This window comes from Triticum urartu, chromosome 2A, assembly GCF_056163025.1.
Source record: "Triticum urartu cultivar PI428250 chromosome 2A, HENAU_Tu73, whole genome shotgun sequence".
Lineage (NCBI taxonomy): Eukaryota > Viridiplantae > Streptophyta > Magnoliopsida > Poales > Poaceae > Triticum > Triticum urartu.
The window spans coordinates 149,388,571-149,403,569 of NC_141874.1; the positions used below are offsets into that span (position 1 = coordinate 149,388,571).

Sequence of the window (14,999 nt, forward strand, 5' to 3'; positions counted from 1 at the left end):
GGAACTTCCGATGCCACTTTCAGAATGGAAGCAAGACTTATAAGTCCACCTCACTTATTTAGTGTCGGCGATTGCTCCTTGCCTTGCATCCGCACTCGTCAAATCTTTGCCTAGCCGTCACGGGGACCCATGGCCGGTAATCATTTTTCGTCTAATTAATCTAATTAATAGCCAACGTGACCCCCCCCCCCCCCCCCCCCCCCCCCCACACACACATACAAACAAAACAAAGCCCATTTGATACTCGAGAGCAAAACTACAAAGCAAGCCATGTGCTTAAAAACCCGCTTAGTTTGGCACCTATATTGTACTAGAAGTAAGCAATGATACTTATACAAAACTTGATATATTTTTCAAATACCTACTTAAACAACTTGCATTGCATTGCATTGTAGTAGTACAAGCCATCGGTAAATCCAAACCACGAGTCACCATCGACCTCAAGCACCACATGAAAACGCACAATTTTTTCTCGATAATAACATCTCAAACGCAAATTGAAAAATCAAACCCAGTGGCTGCAGCGGCAGCAGTGGCCATGGACGAGAGGCTCCCCCAGCCGTCGCCGCCGCCGCCGCCGCAATTCCAGCTCGGGAACCCCATGTCCGCTCCGGCGTCGCCCTACTCCGCGCTCCACCCTCTCCTCCTCCCGTCCACTAACCCGCACCTCCTCCTCAAGCCCAAGACGCTGACCCTCTCGCTCTCCTCCTCCTCCCTCGCCTCCATGCCCTCCTCCTCCTCCCCGCCCGCCCCCGCCTCCGACGCATGGGAACTCGTCCACCCAACCGTCCCCGTCGCCGCTGCCTCCCCCATCGACGGCGGCCTCGACGACTGCGCCATCTTCCCACCGCGCCTCCACGAGGGCCTGGGCCTCGAGGCGGAGGCCGAGGAGGCCGCGACCAAGGAAGAGAAGGAGGAGGAGACTGATGACGAGGAGGAGTGGCTGTGGGGGTGGGGGAGGTGCCGCGCGGCGGCGAGGCGCGCGTGGGCGGCCGGGTCAGGGGCCGTGCTCGTGCACGGAGAGTGCGGATGTCCCGGGGTGAGGCCGGCCGTCTGGTCGGCCGCGGCGGCGGCCGTTGTGGTTGGCGCTCTGTTCTACGTGCGCCGGCGAGACAGGAGGGAGAGGGACCTCCTCGTCCTGCTCTCGCAGGAGAAGGATAAGGTTTGTGGATCTCGACAACCATTGGTCATGATGTGAATGTCATCTCTGTGTTTGGCACATCTTGAACTTCAGCTGAATTGATTGATTGGACCCAAGATATCTAATTGGCATCTATCATCATTAGTATTGCTGACATTCAAACAATTGATAATTTGGGAAGCCTTGATGTATGGATGAACCTTTGAGAAGCCGTTTCTATATTTGTTCTTACAATTGATATTTGTTCTTACAACGGTTGATGTTGGGGATCACTGGGAGATGAACAGATATCCTTTATTCACTCCATTTGAGTGTATTTAGACAATTGGTGTGTCAGTCATGGATGATTAGAGGTCTTGCTTTTGGGGCTGGGTTCAGGGAAGCATATGATGTAGAAGACTTTGTATCCTTCGTTTAGGTAGTGTTTTTGCCATGTTTCACAGGTTCCAAATAAACTGTACATCTCCATCTTAGCATTTATCTTGTTATAATTGATGTGTACCTTTGTCATAGCCTTCTGTCTAAACATACTCTACCAAACAACTGTCTGTATTTCTCTCATCTACGGTTGCTACTGTTGAGTCTTGTGAATAAGGTAGAAATGCATTTGGCAGATTGGCACTACTACACATATGATCGTTTTTCGATGCCCCCCTCATTATATTCTTATTCTTTCTTGTTGCAGAGGATAGCGCAACTGCTGCATCAAATTGCTTTACTGAGTGACATCAGAGGCGGCAGCGAAGCAGTTAAAATTATGAGGAACTCTTAACCGTTGCTTCACTGTAGATGAGGTTTGGTTGTAATACTGTGTAGCACTTTGGTTAGGTAGTTGCAGCATGTTTTCATCCGGAAGTGCTCCAGGACCGTGTACCTTGATCGAGTAATTATAGCTCAGTGCAATTGGAGAACTGCAAAATATCAGCTCTGGACCCCCCCCCCCCCTTGTTTTTAAGATTTGTAAATAGATGAGTGATAGCATTATCAGTTATAAATTTGTGGAAAAGATGTTCAAATTATTATGCTGGACCCAGATCGTATATATGAATAATTTATATTTTCAATTATTATCTTGATGGATCTGCTGAACCTTGAATTTAACGAGTACAGTTATCTTTGATCTTAATGAGTACAGTTTAAGCGATCATAAATGAACCTCTCCAGTGATTCATATGACCAGGCCACTCATTTTTGGAGGGAACAGATTGATACTGGTTATATGGGAGAAGAAAATGAAAACAAAGAACAGATATACACTTCGCTGCTTCTTTGTTTCATTACCTTTTAAACGGCAGGAGCTTCGAATTTGAAAGTTTACACACAGTTTGGAACATTTCCACGTACAAAAACAATGGTCGAAGTTGCACCATCTTGCATATATCTGATGTTTGTGTAACTGGAGAATTGCAAACATCAGCTCTGGAAACCCCCCTTTGTTGTTAAGATTTGTAAATAGATGAGTGATAACATTATCAGTTATAAATTTGTTGAAAAATTGTTAAATTAATGCTGGACTCAGGTCCTACATATGAATAATTTCTGTTTTCAAATATGAACTTGATAGATCTGCTGAACCTTAAATTTAACTTGAGTACCATGGTGATTTTCTTTGATCTTAACTACAGTTTAACCGAACATAAATGATACTGACCAGTGATTCATATGTCCAGGCCGCTCATTTTCGAAGCTAAGAACCCCAGTGTTCATGAACGGAACAGATTGATACTGGTTATGTACTGGAGAAGAAATGAAAATAAAGAACAGATGTACGCCTCGCTGCTTCCGTGTTCATTCCCTTATAAACATCAGGACCTTCAAATTTGTAAATTTACACACAGTTTCGAAAGATGCTGTGCACTGTTGTTCATGCAATAAGCAGAGATGTAATCGGCTGTTCATAAGCAAGAAATGTCTAATTGTTATTACAAAAACCAAGTAAGAAATGGCTTCCTTGAGGGCTCGAATCAGTGGGAAATACCATGCACGGACCAATTCACCATTCTCTCAGACATGCCATCATTCAGAAAAGAGCTCAGCTCTTTGCCTCCTTAACACGTGGTACTAACAAATGCTTTTGCACAAAAAGAATTCTAGACGCAGTCAAGAGATCTGCAGAAAATCCACTCGTAGCAGCGCAGCAAGATTCACATCCAGCAGAACCAAGGAATCAACAAACGAGCAAGAGAACACATGTCCGTCTACTTTATACAGGGCGATCTAGCATCCTTTGGGAATGTTTTGACAGCACGGCGATCACACGGGGACTCGTCTGCCTCTGAACCGGGTGAGCAACTGCGAAATTCGAGTAGGAAACATCAGTAAGAACTAAGAACAATGGGGACTGAGATGTAATCATATGGTTCATCAATCTCCATATAAACAATCTCTCGCAGAAAAAATCTCCATATAAATAAAGTTGCGACCAAATTAGGTCGGGCTTAAGGAAAATTCAGGCAGAAAGCAATAGCAAAGCCGCAAAGAACAAATACATTATCTTACCGAAGTCACGTAAGGGTGCTGGAAAATCCAGCCGACGGTGGGGTTCTTTTGCAGGTAAACAGCAGCAGTAGGCCAGAAGCCGCTGTGAGGAAATTCAGTAGCAGTCAGATACAATACCCAAAGGTTTCTACCATTTGTTAATGCACACTGAAAACCAGACATCAGATGACCATATAAATGCACAACACAGGATTTACAAACCTGAACAGCACGGCAAAGCCATACGATTCCGCCATCATTCCGAAGACAGGCCAACCAATGAGGACGAGGAAAAGTCCGATCCCAAAAGCAATCGAACCCTGCACATTCAGGTGAATCTTGTCAGCTCACAACTGAACTGGAACTGAACAGTTTGTATATATGACCGAGCTTTCTTTGTTACGTGTATATGACCTTGTGATTCTTAGGCTTGGTGAAGAACTGTACAGTTGACTTCAGGCCAATGGTTAGTGAAACACCAGACACGAAGAGAATCTGACAAGAAATACATGATAGTAATTAGAAAGGAATAGGTTGCAGCGAAGTATACAAGTAAACCAGGGGGATGATTCTTACATTCCCCATTGCCAAGAACCCCTTGTCAAACAGCATGAGGATCCCAAGAAACGAGAAGAGAACTCCAAACCCAGTCAAGCCCAGCCCAATCTCTGTTGGAAAATGTGAAACAACTTGAGCAAGAGTTCAGAGGTGCAGTACATGACAAGTGCCACTTGATTAAATTAGACGCCCCAAAATACAGTCATACTAAGAAACTACTTGTAGTTTGAGCAAGAGTTCAGAGGTACAGGTGCATTGTACAAGACATGGAAGGAAAGTGTCACTTAGACAGCCGATTTCAGTCATATTAAGCATTTAGCATCTATTAGATGGTGCCTCCTGATTATATCTTCCTGACAATTTGTTCAACAACGAATGACCAAACAGGAAAACACCTAACAGCACTGATGGTCCTTATTCTGAACATGCACGTAAGCCCAAGTTAATTTTGTCAACATCTGTCAGACAAACATTAGAAATCACACTGTTCTAATCCTACGCAGAGGCAATGATAGAAGAATAGTCTGCCACATTTAAATAGTGGACCAAAAACATTTATGCAACCGCATCACGATCATACCAACGGCACTAAACAAACCCTGAGACAAGACATTGCTGAATTTGGGCGAGATTCAACACACCAAACCAATACTGTTAACTAGCACAATGAACCCATCGGACTGTAAAATTCAGCGTAGAAGAATTTGTACACCAACTATTATATTTAGCATTTAGCAACTATTAGATGCTGCCTCCTGATTATAACTTCCAGAAAATGTGTACACCAACCAATGACCAAGCAGTAAAACACTGAATAGCATGAGTGGTTCATATTCTGAACAGATGTCATACTCGTAACCGTTAGTTGATTTTCTACACATGTGTCTGCCAAACATGAAACATTAGAAATCACACTGTTGTAATCCTACACAGAGGCAATGATAGAAGAATAGTTTGCCACACTTAAACAGTGGACCAAAAGCATTAACGCAACGACATCATACCAACGGCGAATAATTCACACTAAGCAAAGCCTGAGACAGAACATCGCTGAATTTGGGCGAGATTCTACACACCAAACCAATACTGTTAACTTGCATAGTGAGCCCATTGGATTGTAAAATACGGAGCAGAATTCATAGCAACCAAGACGCGAAAGGATCAATCGTAGTCTCTGAAAACGAAACAACCATCTGAATCTCCTACGGGTTTCGACACCAGAGCGGCAGACGGGGCCAAATGTGAGACGAATAATTTACAGGGCGCGAGAGAGCAAACGCCTCCCAATCTCGCAACGAACGACACATGAATCGCGCCAGGAGGAGAGAGGGAGAGGAGGGCGGCTGTGAAGTCACGTACTCTTGCGGTCGTTGATGTCGAAGGAAACCATCGCGTCCGTCCTCCGCCACACGCGCGCGGCGCGAGCAGCGACCGCCTGCAACATCAACGAAACACGAACCCGACTGGAAATCAAATCCACAACGCAATGCGACGAAATCGACCAAAGCAATTCGCACCGATAAACCTCGGGAAAACACAAACGAACTGGGGGAGAGGGGATCGATCAAAGGGTCTCGCGCGCACTCCCGCGGGCGACCAGGGGCAGGGGGGACGAACGCGCACGCACCTCTCTCGAACACCCGGAAGACCGCGGCGCCAAGGGCGAGCCGGTGGAGACGGCGAACTGGAGGAACTCGAGAGGGAGGGGAGCGAGTGGCGAGAGACGAGAGCGGAGTCGAATGGACGGAGCGGTTCTCGCAGAGAGGACGCCTGCCTTCCCCGTCCGTTCTTATATTGTGGGATCGGACGAGAGCCGGCGCCGTCGGATCGGTCGGCGCGCGCGGCCGAGGCTGCGATCGGACGGCCACGGCCGGTTCAAGACGGCCGTTGGGCTCGTGCGGCGCTGAGCAGAGGAGGGCCGCGGGCTGGGTGCGCGTGCCGGGCTGGATTTGCTTGCCCTTGAAGCAACACGCGTCTCTTCGGCTCGAGGGTTTAGGGCGATGAGGCCATCCGGCCAATGGTGACCGTACACGTGGAGTGACTCACAAGATTAAAGAATGCTAGTTTGAACTAGTAGACGTTCATTTGGCTAGAGTAAACGTCGTGTGGAATTTCTCTTAGTTTTATTTTATTTTAATCTTGGTTTTTTTATAAAGGTCATCATGGATAGCTTTATTAAGATGAAAAAGCGGATACATTGTCTACGAGTGGTCACCATAGTCCTCATCAATCCCCGAGGGTCCCACAAGCCCTGGGGCGCGCCTCCTCAAGGCGCGCCCCTACGGCTTGCGGCCTCCTCGTGGGTCTTCTGGCCTCTTCTCCAAGTCTCATGGGTTTCTTCTGGTCCAAGAAAAATGATCGAAAGTTTTATTTCGTTTCGACTCTGTTTGATATTCCTTTTCTGTAGAAGTTAAAAACAAGGAAAAACAGAAACTAGCACTGAGCTCTAGGCTAATAAGTTAGTCACAAAAATAATATAAAATAGCATATATTAGCATATAAAATATCCAAAACAGATAATATAATAACATGGAACAATAAAAAATTATAAATATGTTGGAGACGTATCAAAGTGGGATGGCCATTTTTGTGCTGGCACACGCTGTGTGCCGTGCCATGAGTGTGAACTAGATGATACCGATGCAGGAATTGGTCACCGCCGATGTGGATCATGGCCATCATCGCCTCATCGGTGGTCGTCATCAAATTTGGGGGAGGCTCTCCGCCAAGCAGTGACCGAACACCACTGGACAAGGGCTCCTAGGATGGAAAGCGCGTCTGAACGAGAGTTGGCGGCATGGTGAACACATAGTTAGAGTTGATATCGATAATGTACATGTAGAGGGTGGTCGGAGGAGGCGGAGTGCTGTGACGATTACTACGTGCTGGGATGACCGTACTACCGGGCGACGAAGTAGTACGACGCCAGTAATATAGGAGGGCTAGGCCTACGATTGCCTGTGCGACACTGACACGGTTGTCCAATATGGAGGAGGGGATCGGGCCTGATCCGGTTGGACTTCTCCAGATCCGACGAGGCATCGAACCTTGTGATGGAGTTCGATGAATCCATCGTGACGGTGGCATACAGTGGGACTGGCTGGAACACACAAAGGCAATAACAATCCGGACGGAGAAGGCAGGGTTCGGTGTGGAAGAGTGTGTGTGTGGGGGGGGGATTGTCAAAATGAGCAGGCCCCGGTTGGTTTTGGGGGTGGATCAAAGGTGAGGAAGTCCAATATGGTGGACGTCCGGACTCCCCCACAACTCCCCTGGTTTGAGGTCCGACAATGTGATTTAAGGCGCCTAAACCAGTTCAGCTTGATTTGGTGAACTGCGTTGGACTGCTAAAAGTGACTGGACCGTTAGATCCAAACATTTTGCTTTACCAGCATTTAGTGAGTCGCATTGGAGATTCCCTTACCTATCTACTCACTAGGGTTCAAGGATCGGAAAATGTGACCACGCGTCACATGATTCATACAATAAAATGGTTGCGTTAGAAGGAGGAGACCAGGGCTTGGGCACTCAGAAAGTGCATTTGGTGTCCGGGCTCGAGGGAGTCTTTTAAAATAAAATGGATTTCCTGGAGCCCGTCCTATAAAACACGGCATTGATTTGAACCAAATTATACGACGGTGTATGAGCCGGTGACAATATCCCAAAGTGTTCCATGAATCATCCTTGTCGCTCTATAGTTAGGCGAATGGTTGCATCTTGAGGTGCACATGACGAAAAAAAGTTAGCCTACATAATTTATCTTTTTTCAGTGGATAATTTGTCTCTTAACGTGTTATCTTTGGTAGAAAAAATTAGAGACAATCATCCCAATAAATTGTATCTTATGGTTTGTACCTGAATAATATTGCATTGAATTGTTTTTTGTATTTTTTTTTTGCATCTCAACATTGTGGCCCAGGTGTGAAGAGAAGGATAAAAGAGAAAATACAGAAAATGATTGGGCCATTAATTACACGCAGTGGAAAATGAGCTATGAGCCCTATCTTCCTAATACACAATTTCAATCTATTTTCTTTTTTATTACAATGCCACATCAATGTTTTGCCTATGATAATGTGTTAAGAGTATCTTCAAACAGATCTCGTATTATCCCCTCCTCCCCACAAAATAGTTGGGAAAGTTGGACAGAAAACAACTACCCCCTCCGTTTCATAATATAAGAGCGTTTTGATACTAGTGTAGTATATAAAAAACACTCTTATATTATGAGACGGAGGGAGTAAGGGGGTGTTTGTTTCCAGGGACTTTTTTGTGTAGGGATTAGAAAAAGTCCCTCTTAGAGACTTTTTTACCAAATGGGAGGGACTTTTTAGGGACTAAACTAGGCATTTGGGACTAAATGATGGGACTTTTCCAACAATGCCCCTTCATGCACTCATTGGCCCGCCACCCCATGGTGTTGTTTAATTGTTATTTTTCTATATACTAAGGGCAACATGGTCATTTAATAATCTCTAGGAAGGGACTAGAGACTTTTTAGTCTCTTGAAACAAACAGGGAGGGACTTTTTAGGACTAGGGACTTTTTAGTTGAGACTAGAAAAAATTCTAGGACTAGAGAACCAAACACCACCTAAATTTAATAATGTGACATCAGCTTAGAGTTTCTTTTAGAGAACGTGATATCACATGTTCAGTCCCGTGTACAAATCTCAAAATAAGACGTGTGGCAATCACTGTTTGCTCCCACGCACCTCGTTGAGCGAACTACAAACTTATAACACTAATCGATTTGCTCATGATGGCAATCTGAGCATACACATCCGGGATGACAAATTCTGATTCTAGAGCATGACAATTTTCACCAGTTTCCTTTGATGTGGCATGGCAAATTTCTTCTGCCGGTATGGCAAATCCTGAACAAGTTATAAAATTAATTTTTTAGGCCCGCACTTACCTTGGTGAAGCATGATAAATTCCCGACAATCTTTATGCTACAACATGACAAATCTTTATAAATAGCAAGGCAAATACATCTGTTTCGGCATGACAATTTTCAAGCGTTGAACGCTCGCAGATCACGGCGTTTGCTCGGATGACCTCAATGAGAGAACCTCAATGCAATATTTGAGTTTAAAAAAACGCTCCAACCGATTTTGTTAACGCGATTTTTTAAGGGGAACCCCTACAATCTGCCCAAGTTCTCCATCTAGGAGAAGATGATCTTTTTCGTAAACATTCCTCTAAGAGTGCCACGACAGTGCGCCGCCCTTGAAGTCCATCGCACCACTGCCGCCAGACCACTGTGTCGTCACCGCTGCATCACAGCCATTTGTATATTATTTTAAACAGAAACAGAAGAAAAAAGTAACTGATTTTAGGGGAATATGTTTACGAGATCTGCTAAATCACCTCACATGTAAAACTCTCTTGAATTATATGGACACCTCATAAAATCACTTCTAGATGTAGTTCTTTTTCATTATTTAGAGGGAGTTTTTTATGGCACGGTCGAAGATGCTCTAAGAGCCTAGCATTGAGAGTGCCTTAAGATCTCCTATTTAATCCCCCGCTAAAAAATCACTGATTGCTGCTAGTTATTTGTTACGGGTTGCTGCACATCTATACGATGTATGGTTCGTTTGCTTTTGTTTCTGATTTTGGTAATGGACGGTCAAGAGTTCTTTTAATCTTTTGCAAAGTGATGTCCGCTTGCATTATTTGCATTGGACCAAAGAAGAACAAATTGATCTTGAAAAGCATGAAGAATAACAAACTGATCTCAAAGGGTCCGAAGAAGAACAAATTGCCTCCATTATATAGAAAATGAGGCAGAATAGGGATTGTGAGAGATATGAGAGGTGATCATGTATTTATATACTCCCTCCGTCCAGAATTACTCGTTGAAGAAATAGATAAAAATGGATGTATCTAAAACTAAAATACATCTAAATACATTCATTCCTCCGACAAGTATTTCCGGACGGAGGGAGTAGATCTGAATAGCAGACGTTGGGTTTCAAATGGTAGTTATAAAATATTCTTAATATAGAACAAGGGAGATGATTTAGGGGAACTGCTGGAATCAGAAAATTTTTAGGAGAGAATATTATAACTTATAAGGGAGTCCCCGATTTTAAGATATAGGGGAAATTTTTTAGAGGAACTGCTGAACTTGCTCTAAAAAAAGATGTGTCTACAAGACTAAACTCCCGCTTTCTTAAAAAGCCGGCCACAGCAGCACTCGGTCCACTTCTCCCGCGACAACCGCAAAAGACGGCGGCGGCCATGCCTAGTTCCAAACCCTGGCATACGCCATCGTTTATACCAACGCCGCGACATCATGACCTCTTTGTTTCTATCACCGCCCTTGCCACTAAAACCACACACATCATTTGTATGCTTCTGCTCGCGACGCCCATTACTTATATACCCGCGATTAATCTGTAACACTGCACACACGAGCTTCGACCACCAGTCGAGGTAGCACAGCAGGCATCCCTCGGTTTTCTGCAACCATGAGCAAGCCACTCCTCGAGCTGATGGCGGCCGTGGACGCCAGCCCTGTTGCCGCGGAGGACGACGGGGCTAACCTGGTATCCCGACGCCGTGCGAGCTACGGCCGCAGCCGACAGACCGTGCCGGTGGTGGCACCGCAGACCCCGCCCGCGTCGTCGACGGAGACGGACGCCAGCTTCGAGTTCAGCGCCGTGATCAGCAACAGCTCGGCGTCGCCCGCCAGCATGGTGTTCTCGGACGGCCAGCTCCGGGCGCACCAGTTCCCCGCCGTGCGGTCACCGGCGGGCTGCAGCCGGGTCGCGTCGCCGGTGCTGGGCTCATCCGTGGGTGGCACGACCGGGAGCAAGAAGCGTGTCAGCTTCGCGGCGGACGGCGCGGGGAAGACGGCGGCCAAGTCCGGCGGCGCGCAGAAGAAAGGCGGCGGCATGCTCGGGTGCATCGGGTCAGCGTGCGGGCTGTCCCGTGACGAAGTGGTGGAGCCGACCATCAACGCTAATCGTAAGGTTGTGTGTGTTTGATTGTTGAATTTGGCAGTAGGTGATCTTGCGTATGCCCGCTTGTGCATTCCAGTTTGTGTTGTTTTGTCCGCCCTGCTTTGATTAATTTTCCTTTGTCGTCACGGCCTCACGGGTGATGGATTCTTTTGGCGCTGCTGTCATCAACCTTGATGAGTGTCAGCTGTATGTATTTCCACAGCTTTCCCCAAATGCTGAGCGTTGCAATAAAAAACGTTTCAAATGGCCAAACCCAGGCAGAATTGTACTCTTTTGCATTGCTGCCGGCTAGTCCTTTTATCATCCTTGGCACAGGAGCTAAGACCATCTTCAACTCAAAAATAAAAAAAATAGGCACCCAATCCTCCTACTCGAGGTGGACATCCCGGACAGGAGGAGAAAAAAGCCTACCAAACCAAGGGCTCCAAATCCCCCTCATTTGTTCAAATGTATTACGTATGCAAACCCCCCTCATTTGTTCAAATGTATCACGTATGCAAATCCTCAAACGCATCCCAGACAGAACCTGCTACTCTGGAGGCATGCACGTGCAGAGAAACTTTAGCTCTTGCGGAGAACCTGGCCGTCTCAAAAGCACACATTGCATCCGACTCTCTGAGAGTCATAAACGACCTAAAGAGCGAGCGAAACTTAGACGAGTACTGCATGATCCTAGAGAGATTGACAATAGAAAGACGAGACTACAAAGTTGCGAGTTTGTCCACAAACACCTCGCAAGAAATGATGAGGCACAGAGATTAGCTAGATCATCCACTACACTTGTATTGGTAGACATGTGTGGCTTATTGATCCACCGGATCACATTTGTATCCCTTTAAACATTATTGAATGAAATAGAGTGCGGTGTTCTTCTCAAAAAAATGTGGGGAGGAAATGGGATATCCATGCATGTTCAGCCTGCCATGTCGAACACAGTCCACCTCAGGACCACAAATTATATGCACATGTCCGGACAATTTTGGGGGACTTGACTGTGTACATAGATAAATAAGCGTCCGGAGCGGACACATCTTGCCGGTGTCAGCAGACAAATGAGGGGCCAAATTAGCCTAGCTCAACTGAAAATGCTCTATTAACCGAAATATAGAGAAACTCCATTGAACAAACTAATTTAATTAGTTCCTAAAATATCTATAACAAGAATGGATCACATCACAAGAAAGGTCACAAAGAAGCACGACTACTCGACTAGGCGTGGCTCTAGCGGTGTAATGTTGCATGATATAACAAGACAACTAAGAGTGGAGCAAACATGATCACAATGGCTTAACATGATCATTTTTAGTACTATGTGTTTTTACAACTAACTTGCTTTCAGACTTACTTTTTTTTAAAGAAATCTCACCACTTTATTAGATAATACCAATGTTCATAGGTACACGAAGCTGGTCATGAGGGACCCCCAACCAAACATGCCGACCTACCCTACAAGCAAACTTGGCGAGATTGTAAGCCTCGAAATTATGATTTCTACGCTCAAAAATAAAAGTAACCGAATTGAAACTGCTTCTCCGAAGCATTATTTCATGTACAATAGCCGAGTGTGGACCTCCCGTTCCTTCGTTTATATCAAGAATTACTCCTTTGCAGTCTGAGGCAACCATCATGTTTGTCACCTGAAGATCCTCTGCAAGAGCTAAAGCCTCCCTGCACACAAACGTTTCCAGAGTTGTGCGGTCAGTAATGCCTCGGTAGACTGCCGCCAAAGAGCCCAAGTATAATCCTGTGTGGTCTCGACACACCGCTGAAACTGCCCCGCCACGTCTATGACGCCCAACAGCTCCATCAACATTGATTTTTGCAAAACCCACAGGTGACGCTAGCCAACTCCTTGGCCCTCCTCTTGGTGCGGCTACCTGTGCATGATGTTCACTAGGTTTCTCAAGCTGCTGCAGCTTATTAGTGTAAGAGGACACAAACGATGAAGTGTGCATCGGGGACTGAAAAATGCCTTCGTGGATCGCCTTCCTTCTAGCAGAAGATAGAGAAAAGATAAGTGTCGTCCCCTATGCCTCGGCCATAGGGTCTATCATGTATGCTATGCTGTGTACCAGACCTGATGTAAACCTTGCCGTAAGTTTGGTAGGAAGGTACCAAAGTAATCTCGGCATGGAACACTGGAGAACGGTCAAGAATATCCTGAAGTACCTGAAAAGGACTAAGGACATGTTTCTCGTGTATGGAGGTGACGAAGAGCTCGTCGTAAAGGGTTACGTCGATGCTAGCTTCAACACAGATCTGGATGACTCTAAGTCACAAACCGGATACGTGTATATTTTGAATGGTGGGGCAATAAGCTGGTGCAGTTGCAAGCAAAGCGTTGTGGCGGGATCTACATGTGAAGCGGAGTACATGGCAGCCTCGGAGGCAGCACAAGAAGCAGTCTGGATGAAGGAGTTCATTACCGACCTGGGAGTCATACCCAATGCGTTGGGCCCGATGACTCTCTTCTGTGACAACACTGGAGCTATTTCCCTTGCCAAGGAGCCCAGGTTTCACAGGAAGACCAGGCATATCAAGCGTCGCTTCAACTCCATTCGTGAAAGTGTTCAAAATGGTGACATAGAGATTTGTAAAGTACATACGGACTTGAATGTGGCAGATCCATTGACTAAACCTCTCCCTAGAGCAAAACATGATCAACACCAGAACTGCATGGGTGTTCGATTCATCACAATGTAACTAGACTATTGACTCTAGTGCAAGTGGGAGACTGTTGGAAATATCCCTTGAGGCAATAATAAAATGGTTATTATTATATTTCTTTGTTCATGATAATTGTCTATTGTTCATGCTATAATTGTGTTATCCAGAAATCGTAATACATGTGTGAATACATAGACCACAACACGTCCCTAGTGAGCCTCTAGTTGACTAGCTCGTTGATCAAAGGATAGTCATGGTTTCCTGACTATGGACATTGGATGTCATTGATAACGGGATCACATCATTAGGAGAATGATGTGATGGACAAGACCCAATCCTAATCTTAGCTCAAAGATCGTGTAGTTCGTTTGCTGTAGCTTTTCTGAATGTCAAGTATCATTTCCTTAGACCATGAGATTGTGCAACTCCCGGATACCGTAGGAGTGCCTTGGGTGTGACAAACGTCACAACGTAACTGGGTGACCATAAATGTACATTACAGGTATCTCCGAAAGTGTCTGTTGGGTTGGCACGAATCGAGACTGGGATTTGTCACTCCGTATGACGGAGAGGTATCTCTGGGCCCACTCGGTAATGCATCATCATAATGAGCTCAATGTGACCAAGTGGTTGATCACGGGATCATGCATTACGACACGAGTAAAGTGACTTGCCGTTAACGAGATTGAACTAGGTATTGGGATACCGACGATCGAGTCTCGGGCAAGTAACGTACCGATTGACAAAGGGAATTGTATACAGATTGATTGAATCCTTGACATCGTGGTTCATCCGATGAGATCATCATGGAGCATCTGGGAGCCAACATGGGTATCCAGATCTCGCTGTTGGTTATTGACCGGAGAGGCGTCTCGGTCATGTCTGCATGTCTCCCGAACCCGTAGGGTCTACACACTTAAGGTTCGGTGACGCTAGGGTTGTTGAGATATTACCATACGGTAACCTGAAAGTTGTTCGGAGTCCCGGATGAGATCCCGGACGTCACGAGGAGTTCCGGAATGGTCCGGAGGTGAAGATTTATATATAGGAAGTCAAGTTTTGGCCATCGGGAAAGTTTCAGGGGTAATCGATATTGTACCGGGACCACCAGAAGGGTCCCGGGGGTCCACCGGGTGGGGCCACCTATCCCGGAGGGCCCCATGGGCTGAAGTGGGAGGGGAA

At 45.9% G+C, this 14,999-nt stretch overlaps 2 protein-coding genes across 2 annotated transcripts; one reads left to right on the forward strand and one right to left on the reverse strand.

Annotated features, from left to right (window-relative positions):
- The first annotated feature begins 472 nt into the window (after positions 1 to 472).
- On the forward strand, positions 473 to 2,211 carry LOC125536392 (uncharacterized). The gene is made up of 2 exons (XM_048699606.2): positions 473 to 1,162; positions 1,827 to 2,211. The coding sequence occupies exons 1-2, from the start codon at positions 539 to 541 to the stop codon at positions 1,911 to 1,913; spliced, it is 711 nt and encodes a 236-aa protein (XP_048555563.2). The 5' UTR covers positions 473 to 538; the 3' UTR covers positions 1,914 to 2,211.
- A 697-nt stretch (positions 2,212 to 2,908) lies between these two features.
- LOC125536393 (vesicle transport protein GOT1) lies at positions 2,909 to 5,955 on the reverse strand. Its single transcript, XM_048699607.2, has 7 exons — positions 5,805 to 5,955; positions 5,537 to 5,612; positions 4,196 to 4,287; positions 4,034 to 4,114; positions 3,842 to 3,939; positions 3,641 to 3,722; positions 2,909 to 3,433 (listed from the first exon to the last, which is right to left on the reverse strand). The coding sequence occupies exons 2-7, from the start codon at positions 5,565 to 5,567 to the stop codon at positions 3,395 to 3,397; spliced, it is 423 nt and encodes a 140-aa protein (XP_048555564.1). The 5' UTR covers positions 5,568 to 5,612; positions 5,805 to 5,955; the 3' UTR covers positions 2,909 to 3,394.
- Positions 5,956 to 14,999: the final 9,044 nt, after the last annotated feature.

What these genes read in the sequence shown, in the direction of transcription:
- LOC125536393 (XM_048699607.2), bottom strand. Translation starts at nt 5,567, where the DNA reads ATGGTTTCCTTCGACATCAACGACCGCAAGA. An exon ending in GGTTCTTGGCAATGGGGAAT is followed by an intron (nt 4,115 to 4,195) that starts GTAAGAATCATC and finishes ATTTCTTGTCAG; the next exon opens with ATTCTCTTCGTGTCTGGTGT. An exon ending in AGCACCCTTACGTGACTTCG is followed by an intron (nt 3,434 to 3,640) that starts GTAAGATAATGT and finishes CGAATTTCGCAG; the next exon opens with TTGCTCACCCGGTTCAGAGG.
- LOC125536392 (XM_048699606.2), top strand. Translation starts at nt 539, where the DNA reads ATGGACGAGAGGCTCCCCCAGCCGTCGCCGCCGCCGCCGCCGCAATTC. An exon ending in TCTCGCAGGAGAAGGATAAG is followed by an intron (nt 1,163 to 1,826) that starts GTTTGTGGATCT and finishes TTCTTGTTGCAG; the next exon opens with AGGATAGCGCAACTGCTGCA.